This window comes from Mus caroli, chromosome 16 (assembly GCF_900094665.2).
Source record: "Mus caroli chromosome 16, CAROLI_EIJ_v1.1, whole genome shotgun sequence".
Classification (NCBI taxonomy): domain Eukaryota; kingdom Metazoa; phylum Chordata; class Mammalia; order Rodentia; family Muridae; genus Mus; species Mus caroli.
Window position 1 is genome coordinate 9,609,128 of NC_034585.1, and position 24,527 is coordinate 9,633,654.

The 24,527-nt window shown below is 45.0% G+C and overlaps 1 protein-coding gene across 1 annotated transcript in view; it reads left to right on the plus strand.

Moving 5' to 3' along the window:
* The first annotated feature begins 1,437 nt into the window (after window positions 1-1,437).
* The window catches only part of Ercc4 (ERCC excision repair 4, endonuclease catalytic subunit), a 32,764-nt gene continuing 9,674 nt past the window's right edge, over window positions 1,438-24,527 (plus strand). Inside the window, exons 1-8 of the mRNA XM_021184804.2 lie at window positions 1,438-1,844; window positions 3,461-3,641; window positions 14,080-14,275; window positions 15,370-15,577; window positions 17,267-17,447; window positions 18,414-18,542; window positions 19,676-19,786; window positions 22,008-22,608. Coding sequence (XP_021040463.1) covers window positions 1,638-1,844; window positions 3,461-3,641; window positions 14,080-14,275; window positions 15,370-15,577; window positions 17,267-17,447; window positions 18,414-18,542; window positions 19,676-19,786; window positions 22,008-22,608 — 1,814 coding nt within the window. The 5' untranslated portion in view covers window positions 1,438-1,637. The remainder of the gene's footprint in view (window positions 1,845-3,460; window positions 3,642-14,079; window positions 14,276-15,369; window positions 15,578-17,266; window positions 17,448-18,413; window positions 18,543-19,675; window positions 19,787-22,007; window positions 22,609-24,527) is intronic.

The window sequence follows — 24,527 nt, forward strand, 5'->3', positions numbered from 1 at the left end:
CCCACACACCCACACACCCACACACCCACACACCCACACACCCACCTCTGAATGTGTGCTGAGTACCTACTTACTGTACCCTGAACCAACGCTAAGAAACATACCATCCCGCTTTGTGGCCTTGCCTGATTATATAACCGGCTTGCTGAACTGCAGGCATTATCTCCTGGCTCCCAGACATGCTGCGCGGAAAGCGTCTGCAGGCATCTCTGTCCACTTCAGGAAGATGCAGGAATTATTAGATGCTCTTTTAACTGTGACTAAACAGAAGGAAAACGCTGGAGGAAGCAGAGGAGAGGGAGAAAACAAATCCACTTACAGTGGCTGATGTGAAGGGAGATTGGTAAACGGGAAGGCAATGTAATGAAGGTCGAGCAAACTCAAATAAATGTGTCCTTTTTCTCCCACTAATCATCCATTCGAGAAACGTACCTTGAGGGTTTGAGTGAACTTCTGTATGAACTAAGCTAGTGAAATGCTATGTTGCGTGCTGGTGGGGAGGAGTGGGAGCCAACTAAATGTTCTCCAGTAAGTAACTAGACAAGCATATGCCTCCACATTACAGAAAACCCAGCCACATAATGGACAGAGATTTAGGGAAAATTTGTGAAGGACTCAGGATCTACCACTAAGTTACATCCTAACACTCTTTATATTTGTGCTGGAGGGTCCCCATCTCTAGCTCAGGCTGGCCTTGAATTTATTTCAACAGGTGAGATAGCCTGTCCCACCTGAAGAAACCAAAACTCTGGTTTCGAATCTTGGTTGTTTATTATTTCATATAATTAAGCAGGCAGGCAAGCCCGCAAACTGAGCAGCGGCAGAGGGTAGGGGACACGCAAAAGTATGTTGTTAACCATGGTTATTCCTGAGTAATGGAACAATCCTATTTTGCCTTCATTTGTATTTCGTATGGGCTGAAAATAAAGGGGAATGGAGAATTCTGAGAGAAAATGCCTCCTAGATTGCTTACCTGGAGGTTTTTTAGGTAGTTACAAACACGACCCAAGATGTCCCTCTAGTGGAAGGAACGCGGCTGCAACTGGCACCTGATGGAGGCTTTGTAAAATAACTTACTGCGTTCAAGACCTTTGCAAACAAGAGACTGAAACTCATAAGATATTGTGCTTATTCAAAATTTTCAAGGCGGGGGGAAGGAATACTTGCAAAAGTAGAGACAAAACCCTCACGCTAGGAAAACGATGACAATTCTGGATGCACTTGGAATACTGACAGCTAGTATTCTGAACTGTCGGTATTGGAGGATTACGCGGATTAGACTTCTCTGTTTGCATTTTGTTAGTTTATGCCTAGGTCTAGAGAACCAAAGGATGGGGAACCCCGCGCGCGCGCGCTAACGCTTTCGGCGCCTCTCGGCTGAGTTCGACTAGACCTGCCCTGGGCTCGGGCACATTCGGGCCACTGTTGTCCCCGCCTCGATTCCTCTTCGGCTACAATCGGTTGGCTCTCTTGAACTCGGCTCCCTTCGGCTACATCCGGCCTACTCTCAGTCGGCCATTGCAGCTACCTCTGTTCCGCGCTCCTTCGGCCCTGGCGTCTCTCCCTGCGTTCGGCCAGCGTTCGGCTAGACTCGGCTCTTTCCGTCAGCGTGCGGCCGCGGTCCCGGAAGGGCGCCCATGGAGCCAGGCCTGCCGGGCGGACGCCAGAGTATGGCGCCGCTGTTGGAGTACGAGAGGCAGCAGGTGCTGGAACTGCTCGACAGCGACGGGCTGGTGGTGTGTGCCCGCGGACTCGGCACCGACCGGCTCCTCTACCATTTCCTGCGGCTTCACTGCCACCCGGCCTGCCTGGTGCTGGTGCTCAACACGCAGCCGGCCGAGGAGGTGCGACTGCGGGATGGGTAGACCCGAGGGTTTGGGGGACATGCGATTCGAGATCGGCGCGGTAGGAACGCGGAGCTGTACGCGGATTGCTGGGACTCCGAGCCCATGCAGATCTTAAACAGGGCACGAAAGGGAATGAATTAAGATCCCAGGGCGGGGGAGATGCGGGGCACCTACACAGTTCCAAGTCGCTGCGAAGGAGGGAAGGGAACCCTAGGGAAGTTGAAGTGGCTGCTACGACAAGGGAGGGCATTGAGTGAGGTCCTGGAAGGAGATCCTGGACTCTTGACACTGCGGGATGACTGCCAAGTATGGAATGCATCCCAAGGAAGTCTTGGGTTCCTCTGTTGACATGGGAGAGCATTGAATACAGGTCCTTGAGAGAGATACAAGGCCAGAGACACAGTTTGAGGACTCTGAGAATACGGGTCCCACTCACTCCCTAACACTGAAAAGGAGAGGGGCGAGTACACATTGAGGTAGAGTAGTGGATTGAATTGCACTGCAAAGGAGAGAAGGTATCAGAATCTGGGTAGGAATAGTGTTTGAATTTGAAGTTGGATATTAAGGGTGTTTGGAGGACAGAGTGTGGTCCCTAAAAGGACAATGACGAGGATGACAGCGTCTCTGAGAGTTATTACTTTCTAGTAGAAAAGGAGACCTTGAGACTTCACAATAGAAGAGGGATTAGGGAAATGGGGGTGGGTGCAGAAGTTAAAACTAAGGGAGCGATCAATGTGGGTTACGGAGAACAGGTGATCCTGAGGACAGTGGAATGAGACATGCCTTGCTGCGGATGTTGAGAGATGAGGACATAGCCTAGCATGATAAATCTGATGATCCCCTAGGTGTAGTGGCCAGGAAGAAAATGTCAGCTGAGAAGAGTCACTGACAACTCCTTTAAAAGCTGAGGCCCTGTTGGATTCCCCAAAGAATCTACAGTGCTTGGCATGGTACTTTGTGCAATGTAAGATGCCCAGAAAAGTGGCATTAGACTGAGAGACTAATGGGCCATTGAACCTATGGACATTCTGGCGTCTCTCTAGGAAGTATCAATACTGATCTAACAGTCTAAAGTGTTGTCTACAGAGAGGAATCCCTTGTCTCAAAACCCGACTTTGGCCGGAAGTAGTTTCTAGGTAGTAGAAAACTTTTTTTTTTTTTAAGATTTTTTTTTAACGATTTATTTATTTATTATATGTAAGTACATTGTAGCTGTCTTCAGACACTCCAGAAGAGGGAGTCAGATCTCATTATGGATGGTTGTGAACCACCATGTGGTTGCTGGGATTTGAACTCAGGATCTTCAGAAGAGTAGAAAAATTTTAACCCAAGGTTTTAAAAGGTTCTGTGACTTGGTGTTGAAATGGAAATAATGACTGAAGCACAATTATTTCTTAATGTAAACTCCAAAGCACAACTTAACCTTACAAATCAAAACCTTAATTAAAGTGACCTGATTGTCTGATGGGTATAAAAGAATAACTTAGTTTGCATATTTGCTGTGATGTTCATGAGCTCTGAGAATGGAGACATCATTTTAAATTCCTATAACCTATTTTTAAACTTCCCTGCCCTGTACTAAGCAGCTTACTAATGAGTTTAATTTGATTTAGGAATATTTTATCAATCAGTTGAAGATAGAAGGAGTTGAACATCTCCCTCGACGAGTGACAAATGAAATCGCAAGTAACAGTCGCTATGAAGTCTATACGCAGGGTGGTATTATATTTGCAACAAGCCGAATACTCGTGGTTGATTTCTTGACAGGTAGAATACCTTCAGATTTAATAACTGGTAAGAATTTGAAATCTTTCTTATCTACAATGTGAACATTTTTATTTTTGTCTATCTCCTCTGCTAAACGTTCTGCTCTTGTTACTCAGTATTGCAGTTAAGCTGTTGACAGACCACCTGACCATTCGAGAGGTTCAGCAAATGTTTATGACATGAATAAGTATGGCTACATGTCACTTAACACTGAGAATCTATGATTTAGCTATTGTATGAAGGCCTCAGAGCTTACAGACAAAGCCCCGCATGGGTGGCCTGGAGAGGTGGATCAGAGATTAAGAAGGTTCACTGCTCTGCAGAATTCCAAAGCTTAGTTCCCAGCACCCATGTAAGGTAGCTCACAACTGCCCATAATTCCAACTCCAGGGCATCTGATCCCCTCTTTCTGAGAGCACTGGACTCTGCCTGCACAACACCCCCCACCCCATCACACATGCACAAACATATATGCATAATTTTTAAGGTAAAAATAAATGTAAAAAGCCTAAATGTTACAGCTCAATTAGACATTGACCTCTTGATATAACCAAGAAACATAGTAAACAGAGCTGTTTGGGCCTGATGTCGCCATCAACACGGCGTACTGTTTTACAATTGGTTTGTTTTTATAAGTAGAAGGGAGACTTCCAAAATAAGGAAGGAAATTACAGTATAGTAAATTAACTATATAGCCATTAACACATTACTGAGTAGTATGTATGCTGAATAACTAGTGGTATATTTGTGCTAGATATTTTTAATTTTTGTTTTTTATGTTCAGGGACCTTTTGCCTGTGTTTATGTCTATGCACCACATATGTCTGGTACCTGCAGAAGTTAAAAGAGGTTAGATTCTGGAACTAGAGTTATAGATGGTTGTAAGCCACCATGTAGGTGCTGGGAATCAAGCCTTGGTCCTCTGAAAGAATACATAAATTTAACCATGGAGCCCTCTCTCTAGCCACAGTATTAGTATTGGCGTACAAACCCAGAAAGGGCCATGCTCTGACAGAGGTGTACCCACTGGATTATGGGTATTTGAACCTTGCAGGTTGAAGCACCATTATGCAGTGTGTGGTTATATATAAGATGTGGCTCCTTGTTTCCCAGTCTGACTTTCAGGAATATTGTAGTTGACAGGCATTTGCCCTTTGGGTATAGCCAGACTTGATGTGCTTATCAAACTCTTCATAAATCTCTAAGTAAATTTGCTTTCCTTCCTTTCCCCATCATTTAAATTAAACTAAATAGTTACTTAATACTTCAGAGGGGAAGGTGAGAGATAATTTCAGCTAGGAGTAGTGTAGAAGCAATTGATTTTCATATCATTTGTCTCTTCAGAAACCTCTGATTGCCCTGTAGCTAATATAAGAGCCCTGCCAGTCTGCCATTAAACTCCCCTATGCCTCTTTACCCAGAACACTCAAAACACTTCATTACACTTGCCTGCTTCCGTCTGGCTCACCCTAAAGCTGTGCACCAGCAGCTCTTATTTACCTCAGGATGAATAGTCAGTATGTGTCGGTAACACTTGCTTGATGGCTGCTGGTGAACTGCATGTACAGTGCTCAGTGGTGAGTGTTCTCATGGAAGGAAACATATTCACACACACACACTTCCCATTCCATGCACCTGATTGGCTGAATCAGGTTTTGCTCAGTCTTGTCTAGCATTTTTTATTGCCTCAGACAGCGTCTTGAGCATCACAGACAGTTGACCTGACTTTGGGGGCTAACACCCCACTCATACAAGATCCTTAATTTTCCTGAACTTCATCTTTCTCAGTTTTTCAATTTTTATATTGAAACTAGATCCTTCTCTCATATAATACATCCCAACCGCAGTTTCTCCTCCTCCCACTCCTCCTAGTGGATCCCCAGATCCGTTCCCTCTCTGTGTCTTCTTCAGAAAGAGCAGGTGTAAGACACCACGCTTGGTCAGTGGTACTTACTTCAAGATGTCCCAGAATGAGACACCAAGATTGATGCAAAAGCAAGAGGTTTATTTTCTGGCGCATTGGGATCAACCCTCAACCTTGAGGGGAGTGATGAGAAGGTGACCCCAATGGCTATTACAAGCAGTTTTTATACTTTTTAGGGGCACGGGTTACATCCAAAAGGTTACAGTTCAAACTTATTGGCTAAGCATATTGATCTTTAAAACTATTGGCTAGCAAGCATGGCACACATTTCAACTCTACTTGGGACTTTCCAATACATTCGGAGAACTTTTTTTACTCAAGAATGTTCCTGTGGGAGGAGAATGGAACTTGGCCTAGCCTTGACCCCAGGTGGGAGGGGGAAGCTGTAAGGAGGGTATAGGACTGGAAAAAGCCCTTAAGGGTCCCTCACAGGCCTCCAAAACCAACAAACACTACAAAACAAGATACAATGAGACAAGGCAAAAACCCTCCTATTAAGGCTGAACAAGACAGCCCAGTAGGAGAAGAGTCCAGAGCAGGCAAAGGAATCAGAGACAGCCCCACCCCCACTGTTAGGAGTCCCACAAAAAATACCAAGCATGCATATATGCAGAGAGCTGCATATATACCAAGCACCCATGCAGACCTCGTGCTTGCTGTTTCAGTGTCTGTGAGCCCACGTGAGCCCTGCTTATTGATTCAGTGGGCCTTGTTCTCCTGGTGTCCTCCATCCCCTGACTCTTAACAGTCTTTCCTCACCATCTTCTACAGGGTTCCCCATTCTGCAAGGGGAGGCCTCAAATTTAGACTCTTTCTCCTCATAATGTCTGGCTGTGGGTCTCTATAATCACTTCATCTGCTGCCAGAGGAAGCCTTTCTGATAACAACTGCACAGGGCACTGTTCTATTCATATAGCACCGTATCATTAGGAATCATTTCATTGATCTTTTTCTAAGACCGGTCGTATTTGGTTCTTGCCCCTAAGGCTCTGGGTTATCCAGTCTCTGGTTTGAGCCATTCATGTAGTGTAGGGCAAGGGCTCACTCTCATGGGGTGAGCCTCAGCTGAAATCAGACATTGGCCCCTCCCACAAGTTTTGCGCCACCATGACAGCAGAACATCTTGGAGGCAGGACAGATTGTAGGTGGAGGATTTTATGGCTGGGTTGGTGTCTGGGATTCTCTTTCAATAGCCTGCATGTGCTGAAGAGACTAGAATGTAGAGGTGAAGGCTCCAAGCCCACACCAGCTCGATCTCTCTACATTCAGTAAGCTGTGTGGAAGTTGTCCTCAGCAAGGGAACCCCACTGACAGTTTTCAGAGGGTGGCCTTCTGTCCTAACATCAGCCTGGGTTGTTTCGGGATCTCCACTAGACCTCCTCGGCAACTACTTAACTAAATGTAACCCACCACTAAAAGCCTTGCCTGGCTACAAAAGATGGCCAGTTCAGACTAGTATTCTCCATTACTAGAAGTCCTCACCAGGACCATCCTCATAGATTGTAGAAAGTTTCCATAACACCAAGTTTACACACCATCCCCCAAACGTCCCCCAATTCCAGCTTTTCTCCCTCCATCCCTCCTGCCATCCCATTCTGCCTGGAATTCACTCACAGAATCTATTCTGTTTTCCCTTCCAAAGGAGATCTATGCTTCCCCCTGTAGCCTTTCTCCTTACCTCTCTGTCTGTGAATTACAGTTTGATTACTTAGCAGTTAATATCCACTTGTAAGTGAATACATATATACTGGCTGGTTTTGTGTTTCACTTGACACAAGCTGGAGTTATCACAGAGAAAGGCGCTTCAGGTGAGATCCAGCTGTAAGGCATTTTCTCAATTAGTGGTCAAGGAGGGAGGGCCCGTTGTGGGTGGTGCCATCCCTGGGCTGGTACTCCTGTGTTCTGTAAGAAAGCAGGCTGAGCAAGCCAGGGGAAGCAAGCCAGTAAGGAACATCCCTCCATGTCCTCTGCATCAGCTCCTGCTTCCTGACCTGCTTGAGTTCCAGTCCTTACTTACTTTGGTGATGAACAGCAATGTGGAAGTGTAAACTGAATAAACCCTTTCCTCCCCAACTTGCTTGCTTTTTTTTTTTTTTTTTTTGGTTTTTCGAGACAGGGTTTCTCTATATAGCCCTGGATGTCCTGGAACTCACTTTGTAGACCAGGCTGGCCTCCAACTCAGAAATCTGAGTGCCTCTGACTCCCAAGTGCTGGGATTAAAGGCATGTGCCACCATGCCCGGCATCCAACTTATGATGTTTGTGCAGGAATAGAAACCCTGACTAAGACAACATACCATGTTTGCCTTTTTGGGTCTAGGTTACCTCAGCCAGGATGATTCTTCTTTTCTAGTTGGATCCATATGATGCCTGCACATTTTATGATGTCATTCTTGTAACCACTGAGTCATACTCCATTTTGTAAACATACCACATTTTTTTCTTTCAGTTAAAAGATACCTAGATGGTTACCAGTTTCTGTCTATTATGAATAAAGTCTCAGCTGAACATAGTTGAACGGGTGTCCTTATGGTCGGATAGAGCATAGTTGAACGGGTGTCCTTATGGTCGGATAGAGCATAGTTGAACGGGTGTCCTTATGGNGTGTCCTTATGGTCGGATAGAGCATAGTTGAACGGGTGTCCTTATGGTCGGATAGAGCATAGTTGAACGGGTGTCCTTATGGTCGGATAGAGCATTCTTGGGGTATTTGCCCAAGAGTGGTTGTTATAGCTGAGTCTTGATGTAGATCAATCCCCAGCTTTCTAAGGAACTGCCATGTTGATTTCCATAGTAGCTTTACAAGTTTGCATTTCCTCCAACAATGCAGGAGCCCCACTTCATTCATATCCTCACTAGCATGAGCTGTCACTTGTAGTTTTTATCTTAGCCACTCTGATGGTGTAAGATGAAGTCTCAGAGTTGTTTTGATTTGCGTTTCCCTAGTGGCTAAGGATGTTGAACATGGCCGTAAGTGCTTCTCGGCCCTCTGAGATTCCTCTATTGAGAATTCTCTGTTTAGATCTGTGCCGTATTTTTAATGGATTGTTTGATATGTTTTAATATCTAGTTTCTTTACTTCTTTATATATTTTGGATATTAAAGCTCTATCAACTGTGGAGTAGGTAAAAATCTTTCCGTTTCATAGGCTGTCTCTGTCCTATTGACTTTGTCCTACCGAAGCTTTTCCGTTTTATGAGGTTCCATTTATCAGTTGTTGATCTTAAAGCCTGCACTATTTATGTTCTGTTCAGGAAGTTGTCTCCTATGCCAGTGCGTTCCAGGCTTTTCCCCACTTTCTCTTCTATCAGGTTCAGTCTGTCTGGTTTGATGTTGAGTTCTTTGATCCACTTGGACTTGAGTTTTCTGCAGGGAGATAGATATGGATCTATTTGCATCCTTCTATGTGCCCACATCCAGTTACACAGGCATCTTTTTTTTTTCCAGTGTGTATTTCTGGGTTTGTTAGGGTTTTTTTCTAATTAAAAATCAGGTATCCATACATGTAGGCAGGGGTTGGCAGGGCACCCATACACGTAAAATAATATTTTTTAAAAGAAAAAAAGGAAACACTATGTTAGAATGCTAGCATTACTGTGCCGCTTGAATACAGTAAACTTAATAAACAGTACCAAATAGTTGCCCTTTTATAGTTGGAGATATTAGAGCATCTAAAGCCCTTACCTGTCCCGCTCTATGTTGTGTAAGTATATTTTTAAGTTACTAACATGAGAACATTGTCTAGAAACTACCGCTAGATGTCAGTATTACACCATTGGTCACCCCAGAGGAGGCCTGCACAGTCTAAACACCCGTCAGAGCCCCACTTATAGGTGGGTTCTTGACTGAAAAGTCTGTCCATCCTGGGACACAGGCTGCCCTGTCTCACAGGGGACTCTTATAGCACTACCACCACCCTCCACACTCACCTGCTCAGATGCTTGCAAGGACCCCACGGAGGCATCAGCAGGAAGCATGCGGCTTAGAACCTCTTTCTGTGTCCACCGTCTTTCTGGATGACCTCAATCAGGTTGCTTCCCCTCCCCCTCTTTTTAATCTTAAAATAATACCTCCATGAAAGGAAAATGCACGGAGGCCTCTGAGCACACCTGCAGGGGCAAGCCCTTATTGTGAGATGAGCCTCTGGGGACATTTCATATCCAAATCATACCGTCAGATGGCCCAGGGTGGCCCAGCCTCCGAAGGCCTACCTGAGCCTGTATCAAAGCCTGCACCTGGGGTTAGCGTTAGTGCTCTTCTTTCTTCTGGATTCTGAAATAATGTGGACCTTTCAGAGTACAGTGTCCTAATTTGAGGCTTACCTATAGTTTGAAAGTCCAGTTTTAGTGTTTTCAATTTTATGGGATATTTCTGTTGCGTGTGGTATGCACGTGTATATGTGTGGGGGTGTGCGCCTGTGCACATACATGGGCCAGAGGAAGGTACTAGGTGGCCTGCTCTGTCACTCCCTGGAGATGGGGCCTCTCTCTGTAGCACTGAACTTGGAGGCAGGCTGGCAGCTAGCTACTGACCTCTCCTACAGCTCTGGAGCCGCCATGCACAGGGTGGCCATGCTTTGCATTCTATATGGGTGCTGAGGGTTTGAACTTGGGTCCCTGTGCTCTTGGGCTACCTCTAGCTTCCTGTGCAATGTTTCAGTACACGCTGAGCAAGTGTGGCCAGTAGAGTCCTTGGGAAAGCCCTGTGCTAGGTTTAGAGTGTTTTCTGAGCAGGGAGTAGATCAGCGTACCAGAGTGGTTGGAAGGTCTTGGTCCATAAGCTTGTAAGTGAATCTTTACACACTTGCTAGGTGGTTAGTGAGAGTGAAATTTAGTGCCAGCCACTTTGGTCCAGAAGCTCAGCCTGGAGGGGATTCTGAGAGCAGAGGTGTCTGGGAGCAGAGAAAACAAACAGCTAGAAGTCAGATTGTGGATCCAAGCTGGCAGCCTATACCGCTTTCCAGAATTCTTTTTTTTTTTTTTTTTTTTTTTTTTTAAGGAGACAAAACAGGCACTTTTTTTTTAACATTGCAAAAGAATTCAGAGATCTGCCTCAGTTAAGCACTGACAGTGATCTAGCTGGGAGAGACCCCACCCTAAAATTACCATTTCTATCATGCCCTGGCCTGTAGTAGATATATTTTCCAAATCCTGACTCAGGGTTTCTTCCCTGCCTTTGACCATTCATGTTCCAGGGTGAAAGACACACACAGCCTTTATATTTTTACATATGCCTTAGGCAGCTGCCTACCCTCCATGCTGTAAAAATCATCCTTCCTATCAACCACCCAGGTTGTTACTTATGTTTCATCTGGGCTGCTCTTCACTGCAGTTGGCCAGCCCACATAGCCACGTTTTTATGGCTCAGCTAACCCATGGTGTCTCTCCTTTCTCTCCTGCGAGTTCTCATGATGGCTTCTTTGTCCTCTCCTCTGGTGGTGCGCTCTCTCTAAGCCCTCAAAACCTAACCCCACCTATCTTTTCTGCCCAGCTGTTGACGGTTGGCATCTTTTTTTTCCTTTTTAAAAGATTTATTATTATACATAAGTACACTGTATGTCTTCAGACACACCAGAAGAGGTCGTCAGTTCTTGTTACAGGTGGTTGTGAGCTACCATGTGGTTGCTGGGATTTGAACTCAGGACCTTGAGAAGAGCAGTCAGTGCTCTTACCCGCTGAGCCTTCTTGACAGCCCAGCTGTTGGCATCTTTATTCACCAATCACAATTAAGTAGGGGCAGGATCACTCTCTCTTCTTTGGGGGAGGCAGTTTTGGGGGGCCCCAAATTAGCATTAGAATACAAGGAGCAGCCAACCAACCCACCACAGGGCCTAACCTTGCTCTGTCCAGGGGTCAACTCTGCCTTCATAACCATAAACAAAAAACTTAGCTGGGTGGGATCTCCTGCAATCACCACTCCCTAAATCTCTTTATCTCCTTGGTTGAGGTTTTGTCTTTTACTGTTTATTGTATGCTAGTGCTGTCCTGTAAGATTGGAAGTCTGCACATAGCCTGAGGGACTCTGCCCCCAGTTAATTCTGGTTGATAACTAAAGGTACCAGCAGCTAATTAGCTAGAAAGAAGAGACAAAGTCCAAGTTTAGGTTTTCCATGCTAGAGATGAGGAAGGAGCCGGGGGAGAAGCAAGAGCAAGAGGAGCCACCTTGGGCGTGGCCCAGAAGACTGCCCATTTGGGTTAAGAACAGCCAAGGTGGAATGGGGTTATCAATGAGAAAGTGGATTCTAACAGCATGGGGGGTAGGCAGCTGCCCAGCTATTGTGCTGCTTAAGGCATCTTAAGTAGAAAGGCTGTGTGTGTGTGTGTGTGTGTGTGTGTGTGTGTGTCTTTCATCCGAGAACATAAATGGCTAAAGGTGGCAAGGAACCTCATGTCTGTTTTTTTTTTTTAATTTTTTACAACACTTAGTATCTTTCTGGCAAGCTGACTCTTAGCACAGCTGCTTTTGTTCCGTTAGATTCGTGAAGCCCCTCTTAATTCATATAGCATTCTTATATTTTACATAGTTGAGAAATTATATATTTTTGAGCTCATGTTTTTAGAGTTCTTAAGGGCTGTTCTAAAGGTCCCAGCATTTACCATTTTGCTGAGACATTAGCTATACCTTCTCCTCCCCTTCCGGACTCATGCTCTCTCCGATTATCATGGAGTCATTAACATTAGCAGAGAAAACACTCCTTGAAGGAGGAATGTAAAATATATTCATTATTATGCAAGCAAGCCTTAGCCCACAGCTGCCATGGCACTCGCCCACACTTGCTGGCCTTGTCCGAGGGGCAGGAATCCTGTCATTCTGTCCTTACCGAGGCCATGCAAAGTAATACACTGTACAGTGAGTTATTGAATGACACAAAGTACCCTGTGTCAAAATGTCATTTTCAGGACCCTGTGAGGAAGGCAGGAAGGCCCAAAAGCCAGTGCACGTGTGTGCATGGACATGCCAGTGTAAAGACTGAGAATCCTCATGGAAAGAAGAGTTGACAGAAATGACATCTGTCCCCTGTTATATCTCATACTTCTCTCTAGAGTGTCACTAAACACACTGTATTAAAATGTGCCAAAAACACGGCTCAGTAGGTAAAGGTGCTTTGCCTGACCTGAGTTCCATCGCCAGAATCCACATGGCGGAAGGAAAGAACCGACTCCCAGAAGTTGTCCTGTAACTGCCACCCATCTCCCTCACATGTGCACGCACAATAAAGAAATGAATGGAATTAGAATGGTAGTGTGTTAAAGCTCTCTTGTTTAGCATCTGATATTTAAAATTAGGAAACATTTATAATTATCTCTTTTGTATGTGCATGTATTTGTGTGTGCTCTCATGTGGGTAGATGTGCACAAGTGTGCATGTGTGTGGAGACCCAAACCTTGACATCCTATGTCCTCCTCAGTCTGTATCTGCTTTGTTTACTGAGGCAGGGTCAGTAGCTCCTGGGCACAGTGGACCCACTGCCACCTGATTGTTGTAAGAGTACAGGCTCCAGTCCTCATACCCACATGGCTACTGCGCTATCCACTGAGCCACCTCTTCAGCCGTTGTTCTTGTTTTTAAGATTCAGGGCATTGTACCACAATGTACAGACCACAAAAGCCACGTTGCCAGGTATGGTGGTGCATGCTTGTAATCCCAGTACTCAGGAGGCTGAGGCAGGAGAATCATGAGTATAATTAAGGCCAAGCTAGGTTAAAGATCATGTGCCTGCCTCTACAAACAAAACCAAAACAAAACAAAATGTTGTATTAAGTTTGTTCTTTAAAGGTTTTTGTTTAAAATAGTGTAATTTATAATTTAGCTCTTTGTTGACTGTATCCTCAAAGCTGACTTCATCTAATGGGATGCAGATGCTACCCAGACTTGTTAAAATGAAGCTATTTTATGTAGTTCATCTGTTCACATAGAGGGCCATTCAAGACCCATGCTCTCTATCACTCCCTCAGCCTGCCCCCCTTGTGGTCCAGACACTCGTGTTCCCACTGGTTCTGGAGACTCACTCCCTCACCTCACCTCCCATGTGCACACTTGTCACTGAAGGTAAAACACAGACCACCACCTCTGCAGGTAGATTTGTGTCCTCTTGTCACAAGCTAGAGTCATTGAAAGGAGTAGCCTACATAAGGTCAGGATATAAGCAGACATATACGGCATTGTCTTAATTAGTGATTGATGGGGGAGGGCAGCTGAGGAAGCCATGGGGTGCAAGCCAGTAAGCAGCACCCTCCATGGCCAGCTTCTGCCTCCAGGTTCCTGCCCTCCTTGATTGAGTTCCTGTCCCGACTCCCTTCAATGATGAACAGTGATGTAGAAGCATAAGCAGAATAAACCCTTTCCTCCCCAAGTTGCTTTTGGTCTTGGTGTTTCATCACAGCAATAGTGACCTTGGCTAGGACACTACCCTTGAATAGGAAATCACAAGGGTTCCTATTGCACTCTAATAAATCCCCTTTCCCTTGTCTGTCTATATATAGAGAGATTCATCCTATATGTTGTTACTCTAAAGAGCCCTCACTAATACAATCCCCAACAGGCATCCTCGTGTACAGGGCACACAGAATCATTGAGTCCTGCCAGGAAGCCTTCATCCTGCGCCTCTTCCGCCAGAAAAACAAGCGCGGGTTCATCAAAGCTTTCACCGACAACGCTGTTGCCTTTGACACTGGCTTTTGTCACGTGGAAAGAGTGATGCGGAACCTTTTTGTGAGGAAGCTCTACCTGTGGCCAAGGTAATGACTGATGTGTTAGAACGGTGGGTCCCTTCTCAACAGCACACTAGGCCAAGGCAGTTCCACGTGGAAGAGGTTTTACTGAGGAGAGAGACAGAGACAGAGAAGGTATCAGCAGAAAGAGGAAAGGGAAGGAGAGAGGGAGAGGCATTCCCCTTATTTATATGGAAAATGACGTAAAGATGGGAGGTGAGCTCAATGGATTCTGGAAATATGGTGGCCGTTGTCTTGACAACAGGTCTGTAGGTCGCGCTGTTGCCCATGTGATGTCATAGGTTTGGGAGGTCCTGATGCCAACAGTGACATAACTGAGCTGCATTTTAATGCAGTGAATGGAATGACACACAGTGTGTCCTTTACTAGCCTGTCCATAAGGACCTCCTCCTCCTCCTCTTCCTCTTCTTTATAAACACATTTGTGTGTGTGGGTTTCAACTTTATGAAGACTACTAGTTGTACAATTATTCTTTTAATTGTTTCTTATTTTGGAATTAAAACCACCTGTAAATAATAAATATTTTGGTAGTGGAGGCCCAGACAGCTCAGCTCTGCTGTTAGAGGCACAAAAGCAGAGCCAGCAGGATTGCTCAGGGGTACAGGCGCTTGCCTGAGTTTAATCTCCAGGAACCACATGGGAGGAAAGAACTGACCATGGGTTGTCCTCTGAGCTCTGAATGCACAGACACACACCACAAGTAGATAAAAAAATATATATATCTTTCAAAAAGAATAAGGTTGAGGATAGTAAGATGGCTCACTGGGTAAAAGGGCTAGCTCCCAACCTTGATGATCCAGGTTCGATCCCCAGGACCCACACATGCACTATGGCATGGGCACACCAAATGAGTGTCATGGGGCTTTTTGTTGTTTCATTTTGTTTTGTTTTGTTTTTTATGAGCTCTAAGCTGCTATACACAGTAAGGGCCTGGGACCTGGAGCCTGGAGCCATGTTTACTCACACTATGAAAGCAGGCCTTGGGTTGGGCTGACACGTTTTCTGGGCACTCAGTGAGGCCTGGTGTGCTTGTATGCATATCTGTTGTGCTTCTGTTGTGTTTGTAGCTGTTGAAGTTGATTTGGAAACTGTCTCCGTAGGTTCCATGTAGCAGTCAACTCATTCTTGGAACAACACAAGCCTGAAGTTGTAGAGATTCACGTGTCCATGACTCCCGCCATGCTTGCCATTCAGACGGCCATACTAGACATCTTAAATGCGTGTCTGAAGGAACTGAAGTGCCACAACCCGTCACTAGAAGTAGAAGATTTGTCACTAGAAAACGCTCTTGGGAAGCCATTCGACAAGGTCCACTTCTTTTCTTTCTCTTATCCCACAGCTGGTTACGTTGTTATTTTAAAGAGTGGAAGGCATTTCAATATTCACCATGTTCTTTGTAGGAATTAAACTGTAGGTGACTTAAAGTGGGGCTGCTTTGCCCACTGGGAAATAGTAAGTCACAGTGACATACGTGTTTGCCGTGTAAGCATAAGACTGACTTTTTCAGTTATGTAGTGAGTGAATGTCTTATTGTAAGTATAATCAACGTCTGTTCCAAACTGGCAGTATCTGGTTATCTGTAGACAAGAAGTCTATAAAGGAATGCTTCATAATTAGGCATCCCTGAATCTACTGTCTTTTTTAAATAGAAAGTTGGGTACAATTTTTTTGTTTTAGTTTGGGGTTTGGTTTTATGGGGCTGTTTTTGTTTTGGGACAGCTCTCACTATGTGGCCCTCTAATCTGTTATAGTGAATTATGAGCTCCAGAATGCTATCTTTAGGAAATTCCAGGTCACATTTACTTTAACACATGCTACTACTGTCTTTTAAATCCTGGGTCAGTCTCTGTGTCACTGGGAGCAATGTGTGGGTTTGTACAGAAGAGGCCACTGTACAAACATTCTACTGTGAAATGCTCATGTACAGAATGGATCCTGTGTGTTCTGTGTTCTCCTTCATCCTTACGTGTGAATAGCTTAGTGCGTGCTGATAACAAACCTGTTCTAGAAAAGCAGAGGGCTTTATTGAACACTGATTTCTGTCCAGTGTCGCTGACAGTGAGAAGCAAGGAGTATTTTAGACATTCTTACACTAATCACATCTGAATGTAGACAGAGCTTGCATCAGGTCAAACAAAATCTTGAGGATCCATACATCTTCTGACAAAGTGGTGTGCTGTTGTGGAGTGGCTCTAGCCTCCTTTCCCAGGTTGCGTCTGGTTTCTCGTGCATACACACCCCAGTCTGGAGCACACAGATACCGCCTCTGCTCAGTGTGTCTAATGAGATGCCCCATATGCTGCCATTTCTCTTCATTAGAATGAATCGCTGGGTTTTTGACCAGGCCGTTTCTGTCTGTGATGTGTATGACCATGCATGTTTATGTATGACTGCATATATGTGCATGGGCCACTGTGTGTTGTGTCTGTGCATGCTAGGTGCACATGTATATGTGTGTTGCACATGCCCCTGAATGTACAGAGGCCAGAGGAGACATGGAGCAACCAAAGGGTCTTCACTGAATCGAGAGCTAAGCTGACAGCCAGAATGTCTCAGAGGTCCTCCTGTCTTTGCCCCCATAGCTCCAGGGTTAGAGGCACATCCCATTTTTTTATGCAGGTGCTGGGATTTGAACTCAGGTCCTTCTGCACAATGGGCACTCTTAAGCTCAGAGCTATCTCCCCAGCCCCCTGACAGTAATGTTAATAGTAATCAAGGGAGCCTAACTCCATCTGGTCATAAAAATTTTAGCAATAAGACATTATGCTTGAAAAATTAACACATTATTAGGAATTAGTGACCTGAAACTTTCTAGCTACTTCCTTGGAAAAAAAATATTTAGGGACTCTAATTGTAGTAAAATGTGAATAACAAAACATTTAGCATCTTAACTATGTTTTTACATTTCCAGTGAATAACCCTTATGGAAAGTATGGCTGTGTAAAGAAAAGCCATATTGAACATATCCTAACAACAGTAAATTGTATTCTTTTTCAGACAATCCGCCATTACTTGGACCCTTTGTGGCATCAGCTTGGAGCCAAGACTAAATCCTTGGTACAGGATTTGAAGATACTAAGAACCCTGCTGCAGTATCTCTCGCAGTACGATTGCGTTACATTTCTTAATCTTCTGGAGTCTCTGAGAGCAACAGAGAAGGTGTTTGGTCAGAATTCAGGTGTGAGATTAGAAATACCAGTGTTATTCTAGGAGCTGGTGTGAATACTGTGTTAACGGACGGGGTGCTGTCTTCAGCTCGGGATCGTTTGCGTTTCATGCTCACTGCACAAGGATGGAGAGGTTTAGTGATTGCTAATGTTCCCACCCACTTAGCTTCTGTTCCGTATAATAAATATACCCATTCCCGACAGGTTTATTTCCAGAGAAGCGCTTTGTAGTGCAGCCTAATTTAGAAATAGGTTGTGTTCTGGGAGTTTGGTTGGTAGAAACTTAAAATTAATGTTACTCAAAGACCCCGAGGGAGGGTTTCATCCACTAGAATGTCAAAGGCTTATGAGATTCATTTAGAAGTACACACATGTACAGTGACTGTCATGCTAACTACCCAAGACCCTTGAGCCAGGGTCAAAATATGTGCAATTAATAATTTTCACTGCTTCTTCAGAACTTTCCCAAATAACAAAGTACAGACCTAGGGATATAGCATCGTGGTAGAGTGCATACATAGCCCACATAAGGTCCTGGATACAGCCTCCAGTGTCATGGGGAGGGATATAACACCATGGTAGAGTGCATACTCAGCACATGTAAGGCCCTGGATACAGTTCCCAGTGTCATGGACACGCAACAGTGATGAAGTACAGAGGTATGTGAGAAAGCACTCATTAGTTGGTGCTACTGCCTTAGACTATGCGAAGTTATGTGTGGTGTTCTCCAGTACCACCTTGGAAATGTCAACCAATGGTTATCTTAGAATTACTGTAAGCAGAGTTTTGAGATCTCATACCCATGACAACCTTGAGGAGTCCTAAAGGAGGCCCTGGGCCACGCTTTGAAAGCAGAGGCTACAATAGTCAGATGTAGAAGCAAGATGGCAGCCAGTGGTCTATGTGCGTCATGTGCTCATTAAGAGTATTTAAAACTGCCACTAATTGAAGCCCTGTTTTAAAACCCATTCTATTAGGTTGGCTTTTCCTGGATGCTAGCACCTCCATGTTCGTGAATGCTCGTTCCCGAGTTTACCGCGTTCCAGATGTCAAACTGAGCAAAAAGGCCAAAACATCAGAAAAGATGGCGAGTCCAGAAGTTCAAGGTCAGGCCTTACATGCATCTCTGTTCACAGTGGCCACAGTGGCACGAAGCAGGTGTCAGTTTAAAGCAAATGTAGCATCTTCTGCTATGCGTAGAGATGCTTGCACTGTGAGGGAAGAGCACACAGTGAAACCAGGGTGATAGCCATGGCCAGAGACCACCAGTGTCAAAGGCCAGACATCAACCAACTGTGTTCTTACTGCTACACAAGAACCATTTCAGCTGTTACTATCTTGAGCGCTAAAGTCTCGGTGAAACATTTCAGCATTTTTTGTAACTTTTAAAGAATAAAAATACAGTAGACAAAGGTGGGCTTGATTCCAGCTTCTATCTAGTAAACATCAAGACACTTTGTCTAGGGCCTGCCTGGGATGGGATATTTACTACCTAGTTTTGCCTATTTTAAAGATCTATTCAAAACAGTATATTCATATGTTTGAATACTTATAGAATAAAGATGTAGTTGATACCTGCTTTTATCTGTGTTCAGGATTGTAGAAAGCATAGGCTTATTAAAAATAATAAATACTGCCAGGCAGCAGCAGCAGTGGTGGGAGTCTTTAATCCCAGCACTCTGGAGGCAGAGGCAGGCGGATCTCTGTGAGTTCCAGTCCAGCCTGGGGCTACACAGAGAAATTATGATTCTAAAAGCCAAACAAAACAAAGGGAGGGAGGGAGGGAGGGAGGGAGGGAGGGAGAAAGAAAGGAAAGGGAGGAGGGGAGGGAGGGAGGGAGAGGGGAGGGGAGGGAGAAAGAAAAAGAAAGAGAAAGAGGAAGGAAGGAAGGAAGGAAGGGGAGAGGGAGGGAGGGAGGAGGGGAGGGGAGGGAGGGAGGGACAATAAGTGTTGCTGGCACCTAGACCTTGCATTGTGTAGCTGCTTATGTACAGCATCACAACTGACAACACAGAGCCATCTCACTGGCCATGCACATGGCCTGTCCACTCCGTCACCTCTGCATATTTCAGCTAGACTTGTCAGCAGGCTTTTCTAGGGAAGCAGCTCCTATGTTGAATGGTGGAAGCCCAAGGACATGTCCATTTACAGGGATGTTAGTTTTCTGCTGTGGGAAAGCCTTTGCCATGGTTCTAACTGAACGCCATACAGAATAAGGTTATCATTTATTTCTGTACAGAAACAAAAAAAGAACTGGTTCTAGAGAGCAATCCAAAGTGGGAGGCGCTGACTGACGTCCTGAAAGAAATCGAAGCAGAAAATAAGGAGAGTGAAGCCCTTGGTGGCCCAGGTAGGAACAAAGGAGCTGGTGACATTAGCCTACTCTGTTGTTTCTGAGACTGATTACACTGGCCCAGATTGGCTTGGAGCTTGCTTTGCATCTGAGGCTGGCTTTGACATTCTGATTCTGCTTCCTAGTACTAGACTCCAGGCAGGTGTTACCAAACCCACACCGTGCACAGGCGTTCAGTGTCAGTCGCCTTCATTCAAAGAGCCTTTCTCCAGGTTGGGTCATTTCGTGTTCATGAAGCACAGTCTTTACTGCTCAGCTTCTCGGAGCTTCTATTTAAAGAGGCAGCGTATTTCCATGTATGCATTCACCAGGTTTTAAATATAGACTCTCCCAGGAATCAGCTAATGTTTTTTCTGTTTTATATGCCTAGTCAAGTGTCGTTTCAAAGAAGCTTAAATGCCTATTGGCCGAGCCCAAGAAAAACAATTCCAATTGTAGGCCTTCTGCCTTCAAACATGAGCATGCTAACAGATGAGCACTGTAGACTAAGACAGATGTATAAATCACAAATAAAACTAGATAGAGAGTAAATGTGCATGTTTGAAAATACTGAGTCTTTGAACTGCAAAGTAGCAAAGGCAAGCCAGGTGGGGTGGTAGGCACGGGGAAATGAGAACAGAGTGTCATGACACTGTGAAGAGTCCACTGGAAAACTAATGACTGTGCACTAACCTAAATGCTTAGCTTTCCTAAAGTCGCACACGGGGCTGGAGAGACGGCTCCGCAATTAAGAGCACTTGCTGCTCTTGCAGAGGAGGAGAGTTCAGTCCCAGCACTCAGACAGCTCCAGTTTGAACTCCAGCTCCAGGGGATCAAATGCCCTCTTCTGCCCTCCACAGACATCTGCATGTACACGCTCACACATGCACGCACACACACACACAAAGTCTTTTATAGAAGTCATTCGCTCCTTACATTAGTAGATCCTGGCAATAATTACCCAGAACTTACAGTACTGTGACCCACAACTCAGCATCGCACATGCTCACTTAGGTGAAGTAAAAAGAATAATAAACTACGGAGTGGACAAGACTGTCTCCGGCAGACGATGAAGATGTTAACATTCATGTGTTTCCCTCTAGATTTCTTTCACGTGTGATTCACATTGTAATGTCATCTAGTGATCCATCCATCACTAGACCCATCCCTTGGCCTGCAGTCAAGGATAGCTATGCAAATGGCCCGACACAAAAGCTTATACTTGAAGCTTCATGAGGGGGCTGTTGAGATGGCTCCATGAGCGAAGCCTTTCCTGCCAAACCAGATGACCTGAGTTCATTCTCTGGAACCCACATGGTGGTGGAAGAGAATAGGGTTCTCTGACCTGTACACATACACTAAATACATTTAATAAAATGAATATAATTAAAACTTTTCATTAAAAAACTGAGGGGATTTGTGACTTTTTTTTTTTTTTTTTAAATAACTTGATTGCATAGTTCTCAAGCAGCTAACTAGAAACTCATTTTGTAAACCAGACTGGCCTTGAACTTGGAGCTGTCCTCCTGCCTCTGCCTCCTAAACACTGGGACTTGAGGTGTATCCATGACATTGGTTTTTATAATACTTATTTTCACTTTACTTAGCTAACTATAAGTGGGAATTACACATCCATGGCAACTGTACTGAGACATCTTAAGCTTTGATATTAGTAACCTGCTTTCAGCTGGGTCTTTCATGCACATTTCTCGTTAGTCTTGGCCACCGTAAACTACACCAGTTTGCTCGTTCTTGGTGGTAATAACAGTACCGTCTATCATTGCTGATTTCTGTCTTTAGAATTTTAAATGCTGTTTTTATTGCTCTAAAATCAACCATTAGATACAATGTTCTCTGAGAATTGTTCTTCTACTTTTAAGGCTAGAAAATCACCTCCATCTTGGGAGTGGAGACAAGCCATCTTTCCTTGTGATTTAAGATTTTACATTTAACTCTATAATCCATTTGAAATGTATTTTAGTGTCTTAAGAGCCTCTGGAAAGTTATCCATTTGAAGTTTCCTTAAAACCTTGGCTCTCAACAGTTCTGGCTTGGGCTTTGCTCCGTGGTCTGTCCAGAGGTGAAAGCATGTGGTTGCTCCCCAAACCCCCTTTTGAACAATTTGTAAACTGGGTTCTTTAACGGAAGATGCCTTCCTTTAGAAGGGGACTCGGCGGCCCACTGGGCCGAGGATGTGAGCGAGCGAGCAAGCAAGTGTGCGCGTTCTCTCTGATTGCAGGCCGGGTGCTGATCTGTGCAAGCGATGACCGCACGTGCTGCCAGCTGAGAGACTACCTGTCTGCCGGTGCAGAAACCTTCCTGCTGCGACTTTATAGGAAAATGTTTGAGAAGGATGGCAAAGCAGAAGAAGTGTGGGTAAATGTTAGAAAGGGGGACGGCCCGAAGAGAACTACAAAATCTGACAAAAGACCAAAAGATGCCCCAAACAAGGAGCGTGCTTCCGCCAAAAGGGGGGCCCCTCTCAAAAGGAAGAAGCGAGAGCTGACTCTGACACAAGTTTTGGGGACCGCTGAGGAGCCGCCAGAGGACAGGGCTTTGGAGGAAGACCTGTGCAGACAGACCAGCAGTAGCCCAGAAGGCTGCGGGGGAGAGATTAAGCATGAATCATTTGATTTAAATGTGTCATCTGATGCAGCCTATGGCATCCTGAAAGAGCCCCTGACCATCATCCATCCGCTTCTAGGGTGCAGCGACCCCTATGCCCTGACGCGGGTACTGCACGAGGTGGAGCCCAGATACGTGGTTCTGTATGATGCAGAGCTCACCTTTGTTCGTCAACTGGAGATCTACAGGGCTAGCAGGCCTGGGAAACCTCTGAGGCAAGTCTGTGCCTGACAGTTCTGCAGGCTTTAATACAAAAACTGGCCTTCATGGTGGCTTTCTTACCTTTAACAAACCACGATGAGGCCGGTTTGATGCTGCTTTCTGGTGAATGAGAGAACGTTCCAGATGGATGTCAGTCACCCAGGCTGAACTGCAAGCCTCCGGCACCCCTGGCATTTTCCCGTACCCTGCTCATATTCTTTCTTTATGTCTGAGTGTGTCTCTTACAGGTACAGTTTCTGGAAAATCTAGGAAATTGATAATGTTCTGTGCAATACCAAAGGTAATATACTAATGGCTTAGCCAAATGCTACTAACCTTCTAAACCACCCTGTAAAATCTTAAATATTTTTCCTTACATGTATGGGTATGTGCACACCATCCCAGCTTGCAAGAGTTGTTGATGCCTTCCACCTCCAGGGACCACACTCTTAGACAGAGAACACCTCTACCTACTGAGCCATCCCACCAACTCCTGGCTTACAAACTTAAGTGACTCTGACTTTCTTTCTCACAAAACCAACATGTTTTAGGAATTACTGTACCAAGTTTTCTTGGGTTCTAGAAATATCTTTAAAATCTCCCAATCTATCAGATGAGAAAGAATACAGTGTTCTTACTCTCCAGCTAACTAAAGGGAAATAAATATCAGAATTAGTATCCTGAACTCAGCCTGAACCAGAAACACAGCCAAGAAAACCCTTTGTAACAGGTAACTAAAGCCACCTTTCACAGAAGACGCGATAGAGGCAGCACGAAGGTGCCCAGGGGTAAAGACCCTGGCAAGAGCATTGTCCGATAGTCAGCTACATCCCGCCAGCCTTCAGCTCCCAGGTAGCTCATGCCCACCAAGCTTCTTACCCTGTCAAGGGCAGAAGAGATCTGGAAATTCACTGCTCGCTCAGTCAGTGGGAAACTTGGCCTCAGAAATGGAAGTTGTTGGCTTTAGTCATATGGCACATCCATGGAGTAGCTGACATCTCCTAACTCATCCAATGACCTTCCCCTCCTAACTTCAAAGTAAGATGCTCTAGGGAGATTTGTGCTAAAAGTAAAGCCGGCTTAGAAGGAAATGCTTCTAATGGAGATGAGGTAGCGGCAACATGGCGCTCTTGATTCAGCCTCAGCCACAAATGAGAAAAAAGCAAGTTCTCTGTAGACTTGTAAAAAAACATTTATTTTTAATGGTGTGTGTGTGTGTGTGTGTGTGCCAGTTGTCAAAGATGCCAGAGGAGGGTGTAAAAGCTGGAGTTAGAGGCATCTATAAGCCACCCAACATGAGTGCTGGGAGCTGAACCCTGGTCCTCTGAAAGAACAGGAAGCACTCTTAACCAACAAGCCATTTCTTCAGTCGCAAGCCAAGGCCCTTTAGAAACAAAAAGGAAGGAAGGAAGCAAGGAAGAAAGAAAGGAAGGAAGAGAGAAAGAAAGAAAGACAGAAAGAATTAAGATTCCTGATACTATCCATGTGTAAAATGTTCCTGGCTCCCTTCTGCAGTGACATGGGTAAAGAGAACTGAGAACGTACAGAGGGTAAAGGTCTTAGCTGTTTAATTTGTTTGCTTGTTGCTAACACTGAATTTCCCTAAGCTGGTTCTAATGATGATTTCCCACTTCTAAGCTATCATTTGGCAGAAGTACAAAGAAAAAGTTACAAATGAAGCCTCCAAGAGATTTTGTGGGCTTCATTTTTTGTTTATAGTTATGAAGAAAGAGTCTTCTCCTCTAGTTCTATCTCAGTGTTTACCTGAACTGTGTTCCTCCTTTTGCTGAAAAGAAAAAGAAACCTCCCTGGGTGACAACCCTAGGACCCTTAGCAGGCCAGTCTGGTGCAGCCTGAGGGAGCCTGCGCACTGGGTGAGGGCTGGGGTGGAGGAGCTGCTCAGTGATGGGGGGGGGGGGGGGGGGGGGGGGGG